The sequence below is a fragment of the Dunckerocampus dactyliophorus genome, chromosome 19 (assembly GCF_027744805.1).
Source record: "Dunckerocampus dactyliophorus isolate RoL2022-P2 chromosome 19, RoL_Ddac_1.1, whole genome shotgun sequence".
NCBI classification, from domain to species: Eukaryota; Metazoa; Chordata; class Actinopteri; order Syngnathiformes; family Syngnathidae; genus Dunckerocampus; species Dunckerocampus dactyliophorus.
The window spans coordinates 13,786,660-13,803,427 of NC_072837.1; the positions used below are offsets into that span (position 1 = coordinate 13,786,660).

The window sequence follows — 16,768 nt, forward strand, 5'->3', positions numbered from 1 at the left end:
TGTGACACCAATCACCTTGGTCTTTGAAGTTAAAACTCTTTGAACTTTAGGGCTTAACTTCTTTTTACACTTGCATAACAGTTGATGTTCAAATGTGACTAAAGACAGACACCTTATGTCTTATAGCTCAAACTGATTATGTCTACATTTAAAAAATATACATAATTCAAGCAAATTGTTTGAATATTGAAATAATCTGTTCCAGGGTCAAACTGTGACCTTCATAAAACCCGCGAGGTTCCACTACAGTGGCTGTATGGTTTTTTCTATGTGCTAGGAAAAAATTCTAAAAGAATGAACAATTCCAAAGAAATGTCCGCTGTCTTTGCTGATCACGTAGTCGACGTGGTCTCAGACGTGGTCTTGCTTGGAGTCTCCAGGGAATAATATCTTCAGTTTTCTGTTTGATTTGCAGCCTGGGCTGAGGTCGCCACTTTTTAATTGGCTCACACGTCAAAACGTGGCGGTTTGTTTTCATCGCGAAACCTCCATACGGCGATGGCGGCCAAGGCCGGCGGCTCGGATCTCCACGGGGAAGCGTAATAACAGATGAACGTAGAGCGTGTTTGACGTATATTAGCCGGCGTGGAGAATTATGTTGGACGGCAGCGGAGGGATCCAAAGGCGGCGATGTGGAGCTACTAATTAGCAAACATATTTCCTGCCTGCCGTTGAAACGCCAGGCGGGCTGCGTTTATTTTCTTTCACTGTTGATTCTGGCGCGGCGCGGCCTCAGCAAACAGCGCCATTGTAAGTTGGACGGACGCTCGTCTTTTCAAGTGAGACTCCTTTGAGGAAAAGTGGAGACGGATCGGATGGCGGCACTCGGCTGTTCCGTCCTAATGAGAGAGTGGAGAAGCAGGGATGGTGTTTGATCCCTGGCATGGAAGCCTCTATTTATGCCTGTCAGCAGCCATCACTCCCCCCCCACCGCCTCCCCTTCATGTGATCACATCACTCAGCTCGTCTAGAACCTCCCGCCGTGACGCTTATCGATGATGATGGAGATGGCAGACAAAAGCAGAAAGTATGATTTTATTAGCAGAGCCTTGCAAACATCTCATATAGTACCTTTTAGCTCCAAACCACACAATACGCTAGAAGGTTTTTCAAGGTAGCAAAAAGACCATGAGGCCCTCTTAGACCTCCATCCTTCATCAAGTAGCGAGAAGAACCACGTGAGCACTAATTACTGGGAATTAATTGGAAGGATGTTTGAGTTTGATGTAACTTTAGAGAAAGTCAACAGCAGCACTTGGACACAAAGTAAGCACATTTTTTACATTAAATTCCGTACATCCCCACTAAAAACCACGAATGGGCACACCCTTAAAAAAGTCATCAAAATGACTTTGTGACACTCTAAACATGAAATGCATCAAACCACTTGATATTTCAGTTACCTTAAACAAATGATCTACAATTTGTAAAGCCAAACAAATAGTGCGTGGGGGTGCGAATAGACAAAGATCTCCAGTCCACCACAGTACAGTCTGGAAGAGTAACTCCTGTGAGATGAGCTGCGTAATTATCATTATGGAAATGACTCTTCTCTGTCCACCAATCAACACACTGCAGCTCCGCCTCTTTAGGTACCTACCATCTATGGTTGTGGTGACTTACATTACTCTATAAACCCCAGCTATTAATCCTAACGCTAATCCTCATTAAAAACCCTCAACACCAACCCTAAAAAGTATAATGTTACATTTTTTTTTAAAAAACTCCAAAAAGAAGGAGGCTGGAACAGCGTAGGGCCTCCTCTTTCCTCCTCTATCGAGTGGGGAGGAAAAACGGGAGGCTTAGATTTACCAACTTTAACCCCGTTTCTTGTTTTCGGAGAGTACGGGCACAGAGGTTTTTCAGGCAAACTTTAAAAGGACAACTGCACTTTTTGGGGGATTTTGCCCATTTCTCCACAATCTTTATGTGAAACATGAGTACACGTCTTTCCCTTTTCTGTGCGTTCTAAAGAGAGGAAAAACAATTAGCATGAGGGAGCTAACAATGCACGCAATGGGACACACCTATTTCGACTATAAAGCTCTCATGTCAAGCGCGTGTCTGTTCGATTCTACTAATCATGGCAGACTTTGTGAGAGCCGCCACCGACGACTACTTTTGGACAAATGAGGCTCCAGAACCTTATCTTTTTCAGCCTGAATATACGGAAATTAGAGAAACTTCAAAAGGTAGCAGATGGGGGGCAAGTCATGACACCGACAAGACTTGGTGTAAATGTGGCACCTGACGAACCATGCCGACAGAAGGGAGTGTGACATTCAGTGTTACCATCGATGCTTCCTGTATATGGCGAGAAGGACACCGCTCCAAAAGATTGCATTACAACAAACAAAGAATTGTTAGCGCCAACAAACCCTGCAGCGATAGTAACTTTTCTCCACCTCCCCAAAATAGACTGGAAGAGATGGCCCAGACCTGTACCAGAAGGACAAGTGTCCATCGAGTACGTTACGATGATATTGATTGATACATGGAGCACATAGCACAAGATATCACAACACAGTCCATTTAGCCGTATATAAACAAAACATGAAATATGGGCTAATACTTTACAGAGCGTTTTGTTGTCTGTTCTTAGTTGTTCTTGTTTCCTAGCCAGTACAGATTGGTGTCCCATCACATTGATTTGAACATAGTTAGCTGCTACAATAACAATGTCGCTGTAGCTTGGTTTATACACAGGTCAGTTATGTAAATAGAACATTGTTGGCGTTTTTGGGGGATTTTTTTTCAGGTGTGTCCCATTATGTGCATTAACTCCCACATGCTAGCTGTTTAGCTGTTTTTGTCTCTTTAGAAGGAGCAGAAAAAACAGAGACATGTGTGGTCTTATTTCTCAAAGGGATTGTGGATGGGCACTTTTTTTTTTTTTTTTAAGTGCAGTAGGATGGGTTGGACAACGGCGCTGTGTGTGTCTGTGTGTGTGGTCTCTGAAGCCCTCTAGCGGTAAAACTAGGTCATTACAATGGCAGGTGTGATTATTACGTGACCAATGCGTGAATAAGAGAGTCTACTATCAAATTACGGACTAATGCAAGAACATGTTCCAAGTGTATGTATGTGTGTGTGTATATATGGAAGTAACGTAAGTAAAATAAACCAAAGGTGCATTTAGCACACATTTGTAGGAGTATAATTACAGTGCTGCATCAGACAATGAATTTAGGCTGAATCCCAATCTCTACCCCTTAAAACTGAGGGCCAAGGGGAAGAAGCCACTAAGCAATGGGACACCACTTTATTCTCATTACATCATCACACTTCAACGCTTTCTGGCTGTGATGTAAGCAGATGAGACAAGTAAAAAATGTTTCCTACCATGAAGTAAGGTGCATACATTTCTATGTTATTTCCTCGTCATATAGCCTACCTCTGAACATTTTTTTTAAATAAAAAAAGGAACACATTTTTACAAACTGACGTTTATTGCCAAACAACAAACAACTACGAGAAATAACCGCTTACAATTGCACTGTAACAACATTTATAAAAATAGAAAATGTATCAAATACACGTATTGAATCAACAAACGTATAAACCTCATCAAGCATTATTTCAAGGTTTAAAAACCCCTCAGATGCTTTTGGAAGACAAGTCCAGAATGGCATTTTGTTGCATTTGACTTTTCCAAACTGGGATTGCAGCTTTTGAACGCTCCTGGGGTGCTGTGTGGTGTAGCAGGGGGGCTGACAGCATCTCCTGCAGAAATGACACATATGCATGATCGATGGGCTACAACTATACTGCTCAAAAAAATTAGAGGAACACTTCGAAAACACATTAGATCTAAACTGGGGGGAAAATGATCTTGAATATCTTTCCTGATAATAAGCGGGTGATGTATTAGCAACAAAATGATGCCACATCATTTGATAGAAATGAAAATGATCACCCTATAGAGGGGGGAAATCAAAGACACCCCAAAAATGAAAGTGAAAAAATGTCATTGTAGCAACTCCAAATGATTCTCAGTAGTTTGTGTGGCCCCCACGTGCTTGTACGCATGCTTGACAACGTCGGGGCATGCTCCTAATGAGACTACGGATGGTGTCCTGGGGGATCTTCTCCCAGATCTGGACCAGGGCATCAATGAGCTCCTGGACAGTCTGAGGAGCAACCTGGCAGCGCCGGATGGACCTAAACATAATGTCACAGAGGTGTTCTATTGGGTTTAGGTCAGGTGAATGTGGGGGCCAGTCAATGGTATCAATTCCTTCATCCTCCAGGAACTACCTGCATACACTATCCACATGAGGTCGGGCATTGTCGTGGACCAGGAGGAACCCAGGTCCCACTGCACCAGCGTAGGTTCTGACAATGGGTCCAAGGATTTCATCCCGATACCTAATAGCAGTCAGGGTGCCATTATCTAACCTGTAGAGGTCTGTGCGTCCTTCCAGGGATATGCCTCCCCAGACCATCACTGACCCACCACCAAACCGGTCATGCTGAATGATGATGCAGGCAGCATAACGTTCTCCACGGCATCTCCAGACCCTTTCACGTCTGTCGCATGTGCTCAGGTTGAACTTGCTCTCATCAGTGAAGAGCACCGGGCACCAGTGGTGTAGTTGCCAATTCTGGTGGTCTATGGCAAATGCCAATCAAGCTCTACGGTGCTGGGCAGTGAGCACAGGGCCCACTACAGGACGTCGGGCCCTCAGGCCACCCTCATGGAGCCTGTTTCTGATTGTTTGGTCAGAAACATTCACACCAGTGGCCTGCTGGAGGTCATTTTGTAGGGCTCTGGCAGTGCTCATCCTGTTCCGCCTTGCACAAAGGAGCATGCCCCGATGTTGTCAGGCATGCGTACAAGCACGTGGGGGCCACACAAACTACTGAGAATCATTTTGAGTTGCTACAATGACATTTTAGCAAAATGGACCAGTCTGCTGCATCATTTTTTCACTTTCATTTTTGGGGTGTCTTTGATTTCCCCCCTCTATAGGGTGATCATTTTCATTTCTATCAAATGATGTGGCATCATTTTGTTACTAATACATCACCTACTTATTATCAGGAAAGATATTCAAGATCATTTTCCCCCCAGTTTAGATCTGATGTGTTTTCGAAGTGTTCCTCTAATTTTTTTGAGCAGTGTATTAACTCATTGTTAATACAATAGTATAGTGACAGTAGTACAGTAATAGTTGGCTGAAAACAAATAGAGAGTGATGGTAAAAAAAATAGACGACTCCAAAAGTTGAATAAAGTTTGATAATGTGGTGTGCTGTCCACGTATGGCCATGTTGTTTCCATATTTTATTTAGCTCACTTCCTGACCATCCATACTGTATGCTGAATACAATAAACATACCTCACCATGACAAATTGGTGGACTAGGGTGGCTATAATTCACAGCAGACTACACAACGATGTGCTGTGTTACATGAGTGATTAGAGAGCCAATATAAAACGCCAGCGAATATAAAACACCAATGTCACACTTCCGTAATGTAGCTTCTACAGTAGCCGCTTGAGCTAGCTAGCAAGCAATTTTAAAATATTCACAGGTTATTGTGGGCGCTATCTAACCATCGTCTAATCATTTAAGAAATGAAGTTCGATATCGGTGTTATATCTAGCAACAACCAACAATTCAAACAATGGCGAATATTTACATAGAAGAGGAAAAGATTGAATATCTAATAAAACAAGAGTGCTGTTACTGTCAAAATCAATAATTATGCTTAATTACTTACATTTATATGCTTCTTTCGGTCTCCACTTTTCAGCTGAAGTGTATCAGAGGAAACTCCTCCTACCCCCACGTTTCAAGTCTGGTCTCGGACCATACTTGGTTTCTAGGGCTGTACGACACTTAGCACTTACCCTTTGCACCTTGATTTAAGAACAATTGGGACACCACTTGATTCTTGTGAGCACACAAAAGGGGGGCTATTGGGGGTTAAGGGGTGGAATTGGGATTCAGCCTTTACATCTTCAGAGGAAACGCTGACACAATGCAACTACTATAAAACAATGTAGGAATAAAACACTTTCCAAGCTAGTTAACTTTTTGTTGACAAAATATTCTGGCGTACAAACTTAAAAATCAATCAAAACGCCAGGGCGGGGCAAAGCTTGGGTTATGCTTGACGCCTGTACGTGACGCGCGGAAATGAGACGTGCGGAATCAGCCAGAGACAACTTTTGCAGCATTCATAATCTGTGCGTCATGTCCCCGCTGTTAGCCCATATTTTCCCAGATGATAGGGGGCAGTGCAGAGCGTCATTCGTACAACAATACACCATAGTAGAAGTAGAAAGCGTTGTTTACAACACGGTGACGAGCATGAGCTTAAACGTTTCTCTGTGTTTGTTAAGGGACGATAGCCAACCCATCCTCTTTCAGAATTGCTGGGACATTCTTTCCTCCTCCTGGATCACCACTTTACCCTTTAGCGCCCTTTCTTGCCTTCACATATCGGTCTCTTAAATTTGTCCAACTTTTTTTTGTACCTCCTCCTCATCTCTTCCAAGAGTGGCAGCAATATCTCTCCAATAATTGATGACAATCTGTTGATCGCCGTGATTTTTATGAGTCGACGCATAAAGATCTCCGCCACGAGAAGCTCTTGCTTGTCCAACATGTTTTTCCGTGCGGGACCGTCCACGTAGTTAGAAAATTTCCGAGGTGCGCGGTGCGGAAAATTTGGGCCGCGTGGAGCCGTGCAGACCTCGCAGATGTGTCAAGCATAAACCAAGCTTCAGGGGCTATTCACACAGAAATGATTCCTGGTCAAAAGGAAAAGTATTTTATCGTTTCATCCTTCCATCCACACACAAACTGCATTCTGGGGAAAATCTGAAAACGCCGGCAATTGTCATTTCTGTGTAGACAGCCGAACCATTATTTTATAGAAACGATTACGTCATTGACACGTCGCCGTCACGTGACCAGAAGTGAGCTTTGACGACGAGCCAACTTATTATCTTAATATTTAGATTGACATTACTCACCCCAGTCGACATTCTCCTGATATTTTGTTGTCTTGTTCTCCAAAATGAGTCGTTCCTCTGTGGACACGGCCTGAAGTTCACGTTGATGGCGCTTCATACGTTTACGGCGTTTTATTGCTCCACTTCACATGCGCAGAAGAAACAGAAGCACTACTTTGATTGATTTAGTCCACAGGTTGCAACTTACAATTAATTGGATGAGAACGGTGAACAAAAAGTTCAGCGCCCCCCCCCCCATCACCACAACCATGCTCAATGCCACTGCTCGCACAGGTGTGTGCACTCATTCATAAGCAGACGTCACACCATAGTGCCACCCACATCACGAGGGACGTCAATGTCCCCTCACGTGACGCACAACGCACTTCAGGGATCTACTTCACTATTATTTCACGATTACTATTTATTTCGACGCATTTGACTCGTGTTTTTAAGTTTTGTATTAAATGCATACCTCCGCTCATTTCAGTTATCGGGCTTAGAAAACTTCTTGTTAAATAAGACCTTATGACGTTTACGGGCTGTCTCGAACCCAAAAGCATGTACTTTTTCTGCAGTATTGCATATGAACAGAAGATGGGGCCACAGACGCCCGACTAAAGCTGGTTTGGAATGTCACGTGACAAAACAGGAAGTGAGAGACGACCATGTCGGGCTGTACGAGACACAAGAAGCAGGCATTTGATGTGCCAAAGTCGATGTAAAGTAGGGTAAGAGTCCTTTCACTGTTTTTATTCTCTGAAAGATGGACATGCTGCTCATGGGAACACGACGTTGTAAAATAAAAGTGAGTAGACGTTCATCGAGTTTAAGTGTGTTTGAAATGAAAGAGTACAACTATATTGAACACATATGGGATGATACATCAATGTCATATTCTCAAATTTGTAAGCATGACGTTTGACCCGTTCAAATAATCCTGATACAGGAAAAATGTTGATTATAATCCCATAAAATGTTAATATTAAGAACTCGAGCCACATTCTCTGGCACGTGCGGGGCAAAGAAGTCATGTGTGAATTGGTTTCCTTCGCAGCATGGAGGATGATGAATTTCCGCCAGCGGATGGGATGGCTGGGCGTGGCGCTCTACTTGCTTGCGAGTCTGCTTGCTGTCTATTACATCTTTGACGTCCAGCGCTTCAGGTTGGAGCACGTGCAGAGTGCTGAGATCCGGCCGTCCTCTTTGCCCAGTCCAAGCATCCATGCTAGCCTAACAGCACTTCCCGTGTGGATCTGGGTGGCGGCCATCTTGCTCCCCTACATGCAACTTTTCCTCTTCCTCTTCTCCTGCACGAGGGCAAATCCTCGCGCCATCGGATACTGCGTCCTACCCATCTGCCTCTCGCTGCTCTGCAAGCCATCCAATCACAGCAGCCCACCACTGATTGACACATGACTGAGCCCCACCGAAACATCTGTATGGACACTTTATTAGACATGTAGTGACACGCGACGTGAGATGCTTTGTCACATTTACACCATTTAAACATCTGAGGAGCCGTGGGCCCCCAGGTAGTGATGTGAGACCACATCTGGTCTTACCTAATCATGCTGGAATTGATTAGGACTCATCTGATTTCATTTGATGATCTCCTGTGTTCAATATTAATTTAATCACACAAATAAAATGAGGATAAAAGACAGTAACATGAGACACTATTGACTCGTCCAAGATTCATTTTTTTATTTACAGCATGATTGTGGGACACAGAAATGACAGTGGAAGATGTCTGTCAGCTAAAAAGTGTTTAGCGCTTGTCAGCTGCTACATTTTGGATCTTTTAGCAGATGGTGGAAGGCCTGAGTTTTGATGTTTCTCTGCCTCGTCATCATCTTCGTCACTATCTTCATCTTCTGCAGCAGGAAGAATGTGTCACGTCAGGCATGATGTTTAACACATTAAAGTCATCCAAAATAACCATAGAGAGAATTAATATAACCACTAAAAGGGAATAATTATACTTTGTTGTGGAGCATGTAGCTAGCATGTCTGCCTCTCAGCCAGGTGGTCCTGGCTATGAATCTGAGCTTGGACCTCCCTGTTCTCCCTGTGCTTGTGTTGGCTTTCTCTTGCCCTAGGCCAGCTGGGATAGGCTCCAGCTATGAACCTGAACAAGGAAAGCGCTTAAAATGATGAAATACACAGCGGGAACTGTCAAAGTAATCGTTAACATACGCGCCATATTGTATGCTAACCGGAAAATGTACGCAAAAATCGAGGCAAATTTTGGCATACATTTTTTACATTAAGAGAAAAAACACTAACTGGGGTGTACGGCAACTGAGGTTCAACTGTGTATATACATATATCGTATGCTATTCAAATTGTTCCGTTATTCAAACGTACTTGCACTATTTTGTATTTGTCTTTTTGTGATCTTTAAAGTCAATCCATTAAGACGAAAATTTCTAAAAATAACTATGTTTAGTGTATGGTTTTACAGTGAAGACAGGCTAACCCAGAAGCTCAAAATCAAACCCTTACATTTCCGTCATATAATTGTAATTAATATATGTAATCTTTGTAAAATAATTCCATCGTGTGTAATGTATAATTTTTTTGTTTTTGATTGAGCTGATCACCTGCTGTAATATGTAACTTAAAATAAAGTTTCAAATTTTGTTCGTCCAGAAATAAGACTTATACACGCAAACATTTTTTTTTAACATGTAACAAGTCTGCATAGCCCTCAGAAAGTAGGCAAATGTGCTCTCGCAAAGTTATAAAACATTTCCAAATGCACCTGCATTGTTGATTCAGTTCAATTAAAGAAAAGGTCTTGTTTGTCCTGTCATATTTTGTACTGTACTTTTCTTTAAAGTAACGATAAAATCTCTCGTAAACCGAGCGTATCGTCACACCCCCGGAACAGATGCTGTTCATTTACATACTATATTAGCCAGTCTTCTTATTTATAGAATATCTCAAGCCACATACTACAGTCTGCTTTAATATTCCAATGTTCAATGGCGCTCCAGATATCAGTCAGCTGATGAAAGAACGCCAAACCTAAGAAGTGCTCACCAAATGAGCAGTCCCCGACGACTCTTTCCCGCTCCACGAGTTCGTTCAGAAGCGGCGAGATGTTCTGAGCAACTTGTTGAATTCCACCGATTAACGATGTTAACGTGTTCTCCACTTTGACGTTTATTTTCTGCTTTTGTCCGTCTCTCGACTTCAGAACGACTGAAACTGTGGAATCCGCCATCTTTCCTGCGCTCGTCTATTACGTCATCGAACAGCGCTTCACGTTTCCTTCATAAAATAGTTTCTCGTTCATACCTCTTGTAATTATTATTTTGCCTATCACATACAATTGTATTTATTTAATATCATTTCCAGTTGACCAGGGTTGTATCTGAAATTTGCATTTCAACACAATTGCGGAAGTAAACCGGATGTTGTCGTCGCAACTAGCATTAGCTAGCGTTTTGACAACAAAGTCCGAGGCCCTGTGAATGATAAATATTTATTCCTTTTACTGCATCGACTGACTGTGGATTTCAACATCACGTTACGTGTGGTAATCCGTTTTATTATTTATTACATGTTAGGCTGCCAGTTTGAATCGCTAACGGCGATTTAGCACTAGCACACGACACGAGCAGGTATGTCGTTCACTGTGAAGCTGAATAGCAGTGTGGATGGTATTCTTCACCTTGTTCATGTGGTGATTATAATCAATCATCAATTGTGTAAACTGATTACTCGATTGAGTCATTCGGCCAACAGTACACGTGTGATTGTTGAGGTATTCAAATTGTTTAGAGAGGAAAGTAACTACTCGTTCACGTTTGTGTGGCAGCTCAAGATGTCAGAGGAGCACCTGTTGACGTCAGAGGAGCAAACTGTGTCTTTGGTGGACGTCTTGCAGGAGGACGAGGAGTTGGAAGAAGAAGCTTCTGCTGTGTTGGCGGGAAGTGACCCGGATCACTGCTCGTATCCTCAGGTGAACAATAACGAGGAATGCCTCTCCCGAGCAGCAGTTTTATCTGTTCATGCTGTCACTACAATACCTTTTAATATTAAAGTTGAGATACAAATGATTTGGTGTGTGCAGGGTTACGTGAAGCGGCAGGCTCTGTACGCATGCAACACATGCACACCAAAAGGCGGCGAAGCTGCCGGTGTGTGTTTGGCGTGTTCGTATAAATGTCACGAAGGTCATGACCTGTTTGAGCTCTACACCAAGAGGTGGTGACCTTTAACCTTTTGATCAGTTAACATTGCAATGGATCGCAGTGAATCGGTCAATAAAAACAGGTTATTGGTAACGTTGGTGTCCATGATTGTGCTTTGCAGGAACTTCCGCTGTGATTGTGGAAACAAGAAATTTGCAGATGTTCGATGCAAGCTTTCTCCCGTGAGTCACTGGTGTGTGTGTGTGTGTGTGTGTGTGTGTAGACTAATGTTTACGGCCTTTCTTCTGATTGACTGAGGGCAAACATCAGATGTTGATTAGTCCCTCCGAAGGTGACCCAAGACTCATTTTCATTGCCGCACTTCCTCATTGTCATCTCATTTTAATGAGACTTCTAGGGGCATGCGCTGGAACAATTGTGACTATTGTAACACTTGTTTTTGTCCTGAAACATCCTGATCAGGTATTTGTCCATTTGTGTTTGTATGTTAGGACAAGGATGATGTCAACACTCTGAATAAATACAGTCATAACTTTTTTGGAGAGTACTGTACTTGCCGTCGGCCGTACCCTGACCCAGAAGACCAGGTGACATTCTAGCACTCTTTGTCATTGGATGCACACATGGCTCCTGTTTTTTGTTTATTTCATTTTTTAAAAAGGGTTAAAAACTTTCAAGGCTTATTCTTAATGATTTTATTCACAGGTTGAAGACGAAATGATTCAGTGTGTATTATGTGAGGACTGGCTGCACGGTCGGGTGTGTTCTTTTGAACTTTAATATTGACTCAGTCACTTATACTATGCAGTATGTAACCTGTGTGCGTGTGCGTGTGCGTGTGCGTGTGCGTGTGCGTGTGTGTGTGTGTGTGTGTGTTCAGCACCTGGGCTGTGAAGTTCCAGATTGTGTAGAGCTACAAGAGATGATCTGTGAGTCATGTATGACGAGAAACACATTCTTGTGGTGCTATGCTTCCCACCTGGCAGGTAAGCATTGTCTGATCTACTTTTTCATAATTCCAGAATCCTTGCACCGCGCACCTCGGGATCAATAAAGTATACAGTCGTCCCTCGTTTAATGTGGTTAAATGGTTCCAGACCCAACCACGATAAGTGAATTTCCGCAAAGTAAGACTCAATGTACCCCCAATAGCCACTTTTACACTCCTATTGTTCTTTGTTTCCATCACATTGCGGAGGCTACGTGATCTCTGCAGGGCCATAAGGGACGGCCGCCACAAGCATAGCAACCTACTGAGCAAACTAGCTTGCCTCTCCAATTTATATATTCTCCACTTAAGAAAGTGTTTCAAACGGAGTGGGGAAGAAAGACAAAAAAGCCAAAAACCTACCACTTCCACACAGAAGGAGAGGAGAAACTTTTTTTTTTTTTCCCCCACTCGATCTCACGTCTCATAACATTACTGATGCCCAGTGACCACAATACCACATATAACTTGTCTTTCAATATTTTTTTAGTAATAATAGGCCATAGTCAACCACGAAACAGCAACCATTTATTTATTAATAATTTATTTGAAAAAACGCGATATAGTGAGGGAGCGATATTCAAACCACGATGTAGCAAAGGAGGACTGTATACCAAAGTCAGGGGTGTCCTAAATACGGCTGGGAGCCATTATCCACCTGCAGCTGTTTATTGTCAGCCACGTTCTAAAAATACAATTTAAACAGAAAACAAAACCCCCCCAAAAAAGAACTGCAGCAAAAATGGAAAAAATTAGCAGTAATTTTACAAGAAGTCAAAATATTAAGAGAAAAAAGTTGTGATCTAATCAGAAAAAGTCGTACATTTACTAGAATAACGTAATATTATGGGGGGAAAATAACATCATTTAAGTAGAACAAAGCTGAAATATTAAAGATATTTTTTTAAAGTCTTAATTTTCTGAAAAACAAACAATGAATAATTTTAGGAAAATTAGGTTGCAAAAAAACTTATGTCACATGAATAAAGTATTATGTGAATAATGCAAAGTCATAATTACGAGACACAGCTGTAATTTTATGAGCATAAAGTCAGATCATCACGAGAAAAAAGTTGCAAATAAACTTGTAAAATAACATTTTAGTAGCATAAAGTAGAAATATTAAAGAGGAATTTTTAAAACCATAATCTGAAAAACAAACAAAAGAATGAATAAAGTTGTCATTTTTGGAAAAGTAGGTTGCGAAAAAATTAAAATGTTACAAAAACAAGCTCAAGCTATTATGGGAATAAAGTCATAATTATGAGAAAAAAAATGGCAGAAATGAAAAAAAACAGCTGTCATTTTACAAGGATAAGTCAATATATTAAGAGGGGAAAAGTCCTACTCTAAGTCTCAATTTTATGAGAATAAAGTTATAATATTATGAGAAACAGACAAAACAGAATTAAGTTCTAATTTTTGGAAAATTAGGTTGGGGGAAAAAAATAATAATAATAATATTATGGGAGTAATGTCATAATATTACGAGAAGAAAGTTTACAAAGATTATTTAAGAAGAAAGTTGAAATATTTGGAACATTAAAAAAAAAAACAGCAAAAATGGGGGGAAAAAAGCAAAGCCTGAAGTTTGTATTAATAATATGCTTTTTCACCAATATCCCAAAGCCGGGATGCAGGCTATGTCTTAGCATATTTAACATGTGTTGCTTCAGTAAATATCAAAGTGGCCCTTGCATCCTATTTGTCACTGACTCTCACTGGAAAAAGTTTGGACACCCCTGACCTAAGCCCAGTTGTCTGTCATTCATTTCCTATCTGCCTCTCACCTGTCCAGTTCCGGCTCCTGCAGTTGAGTCTGAGGCAAAGGGGACAGGTGCATACCTGGACGTGTCTGATAAGGTGAGGATGACATCAGATTGTTTAATGACCTCCAATTTGAAATGGACTCGTGGATTCAGGTTGACGACATCGCTGAGCCGAGCTGCAAAAGAGTTCGTCGGGAGGAGCAGGAGGATCCTGTATGCAGACTGAAGCAGCTTCAAGCCATGGATGTTAAGCGAGTCCAGTCTGGAGCGGTATTTTGGCCGTCGGGGTGGCGCTCAAAGCTGTGCCGTTGCAACGCCTGCCAGGTGCCAGAAGTCTTGACTTTCTGTTTCACTAGCAAAGCTCCTGGTCACAAAATGTCTTCTCATATCTTCAGGAGAGTCTGTCGAAAGCGGGTCTCTCCTTCCTGCTGGATGAGTTGGACACAGTCCTCGCTTACGAGAACAAAGGAAAGAGTGAGGAACAGCACAAGCAAAGTCACGACCCTCTGATGTCGGCACTAGACAACCTGAACCGAGTACAGCAGCTGGAGATCATCCACGGTAAACAAACGTGACGGTGTCAGCTGGTCAGACCATCTCGTGTGCGCTAAGTTTATTCTACTTCCTGTCAGGATACAACGACATGAAGAGCGAACTGAAAGACTTCCTGCAGAGGTTTGCTGCAGAAGGAAAGGTAAGTGGTCTGGACATTCAAGACCACACATCTGACCAGCTGGGGTTGACATTGCAACCAGGTTGATAACGATATCAATCAGCGCTGGACTTTGACTCTATGAAAACAATCAAATGATGGCCGCCTTCTTCATGTGATAGGTTGTGACGTCTGATGACATTCGGGAGTTCTTCGAGCAGCAGCAAAGTCGCAAAAGAAGACAAGTTGACGGACGCTTCGACTGTGCCTGACGCCCTCCGACCTTTTCCCGATGTCCTCTTGCTGTCTGTTTCGTGGCTTTTATTGATGTAGAATGCTTTTTGTTCACTGTTCATTTCAGGGGTCAAAGGTCAGTGATTCCTTTTTAATGAAAAATAAAAAGTCAGCACCTGTGAAGTTTGTGTCGTCTCTGTTTACTGAAAAAAATTAGACTATGTTCACATATGTTGTACACACACACGCACAATCTCCCAACCCTTGTGTGAATCCTTCAGGTGGTTTCATGTCAAACATTCAGACGGCTCTGTGTATGTGTCGTCATGAGCAGAGGGCCAGTTGAGGGACATAGTCTTTCCGACATGTCCTGGGTCTTCCCCAAGACCTACGACGTGTCCTGAACACCTCCCCAGGGAGGCATCCTGACCAGAGAGCCAAGCCACCTCATCTGGCTCCTCAACGTGGAGGAACAGTGGTTCTTTTACTCCAGGTTTCTCCTAGATGACAGTGCTTCTCACCTCATCGCCAAGGGAGAGCCCAGCCACCCTTTGAAGGAAACTAATTTCAGCCGCTTGTACCAGCAATCTTGTCCTCCTGGTCTTGTAGTTCATTCTAGTCTTGTGTAGGTCTACAATCTTGTCCCTGAGGTCCATTGACAGGTCTTTGATCTTGCCCATGGTAGTGGATAGGTTTGAATGGAAGAGACTATATCTAAGCAGGACATGCGGCTAGGCAGGCCTGTCACGTCACCTGCAGTGCTGTGGTGCAAGTTGCAAAGTTGCACCATGCAACCAACTGCATTTGACTGGCATACTTTTATTTTGACGGCCTGACTTTCTACCTGCTGCAAGATGTGTGTTAAGCTGACGTTTATCAAGTGTTGCCAAGACCGAGTGGCCCTCAAGCTGTGTCGCTGCCAGCAGAACCTGAGAGTATTTTTTTTTTTCTTGGAAGTTAAAATAATAAATACAGGAACGGGACGACACCGTGAAAGATGGGGAAATTACTTTTCATTGGAGTGGCCAGATGGGCCTAATGAAAATCTTAGTACAACAAATTGGTCGTGCTTGTGGTAATCTGGATTCGGTTGCTGTCCGTGAGCATGTGCTGCAAAGCTACGTTCAATAACGTTAGCACACTAGTGTCAAGTAACTTTCAGCTGTTTGAAAACCCGTTCTCCAATGCAATGAAAAAATGACAGCTGACACTGTCAAATACTGACAAACCTATCAGTGGCCTTCAGTCCGGACTACCAGCTAGCCAAACTACATGCCCTCGAGACAGGTTGCTTGTGTTTGCTTGAGTCTGTGGAAGAAAAAAATGTTAGATTGTGGCAATAGCAGAGATGGGCCAAGGTTTACAAACTGTGGGATCTTATTTAGCGAAATTAAACTTACAGCAAGCCAACTTCAAATACTGCTCCTTACTAGAGTGTTCTGCTACCTCTTCTTCGCTTCATATTTTCCGTAAGACTGCATGCCTTGTGGCACATCGCTGCCCTCACAGGTTGAGGTTAGAATTGCCGTTACTCTTGCAGCCAACATTTCAGTCAAAGCTGGTGAACAGCAGCAACTTTTATGTTTCTTTCTCATTTATTCATTTATTTGTTGTTGCCTTCATTTCTTGATTGAAAATGGTCACTGATGGTCATGTGGTTTACTTGTAGAAAATGGATGACCTGAACAAAATTCCAAGAAGAAAAGTGGGCGTTAAGTCTTTGGGTTTGCCTGTGGAGTGGCAAGCGATTTTCATGGTTGGCCACGGCCCCACCTGACTCCCCTGTGGGGGCACTGCTGATTACTGCATGTGGGTATATACTATACAGCTAATCTTGTGTTGATGTAACATAACTAAATTAAAAACATATTTATCTTCATTTTTAAGCCCTTTACCTACCCAATGCTGAATCTGTGCGTGTGTGTGTGTGTGTGTGTGTGTGTGTGTTGTTCACAAAGGCGTGTGTTTCTTCAAACATGTTTCCATCACCTAG

At 42.5% G+C, this 16,768-nt stretch overlaps 3 protein-coding genes across 5 annotated transcripts; 2 read left to right on the plus strand and 1 right to left on the minus strand.

Annotated features, from left to right (window-relative positions):
• The first annotated feature begins 7,583 nt into the window (after positions 1-7,583).
• On the plus strand, positions 7,584-8,907 carry tmem251 (transmembrane protein 251). 2 transcript variants are annotated; one of them, XM_054762546.1, is made up of 2 exons: positions 7,584-7,697; positions 8,024-8,907. In XM_054762546.1, the coding sequence occupies exon 2, from the start codon at positions 8,032-8,034 to the stop codon at positions 8,383-8,385; it is 354 nt and encodes a 117-aa protein (XP_054618521.1). In that variant the 5' UTR covers positions 7,584-7,697; positions 8,024-8,031; the 3' UTR covers positions 8,386-8,907. The 2 variants fall into 2 exon arrangements, with proteins under 2 accessions (XP_054618521.1, XP_054618520.1); XM_054762545.1 differs by having other exon boundaries at positions 7,628-7,774.
• On the minus strand, positions 8,635-10,232 carry si:dkeyp-55f12.3 (uncharacterized protein LOC568418 homolog). The gene is made up of 2 exons (XM_054762547.1): positions 10,015-10,232; positions 8,635-8,843 (listed from the first exon to the last, which is right to left on the minus strand). The coding sequence occupies exons 1-2, from the start codon at positions 10,196-10,198 to the stop codon at positions 8,755-8,757; spliced, it is 273 nt and encodes a 90-aa protein (XP_054618522.1). The 5' UTR covers positions 10,199-10,232; the 3' UTR covers positions 8,635-8,754.
• Positions 10,186-14,971, plus strand: ubr7 (ubiquitin protein ligase E3 component n-recognin 7). 2 transcript variants are annotated; one of them, XM_054762544.1, is made up of 12 exons: positions 10,186-10,598; positions 10,796-10,939; positions 11,051-11,184; positions 11,293-11,353; positions 11,624-11,719; positions 11,838-11,891; positions 12,013-12,118; positions 13,919-13,983; positions 14,043-14,213; positions 14,285-14,450; positions 14,522-14,583; positions 14,724-14,971. In XM_054762544.1, exons 2-12 carry the CDS (start codon positions 10,802-10,804, stop codon positions 14,811-14,813), a joined length of 1,143 nt encoding a protein of 380 aa, XP_054618519.1. In that variant the 5' UTR covers positions 10,186-10,598; positions 10,796-10,801; the 3' UTR covers positions 14,814-14,971. The 2 variants fall into 2 exon arrangements, with proteins under 2 accessions (XP_054618519.1, XP_054618518.1); XM_054762543.1 differs by having other exon boundaries at positions 10,207-10,513; positions 14,724-14,970.
• Positions 14,972-16,768: the final 1,797 nt, after the last annotated feature.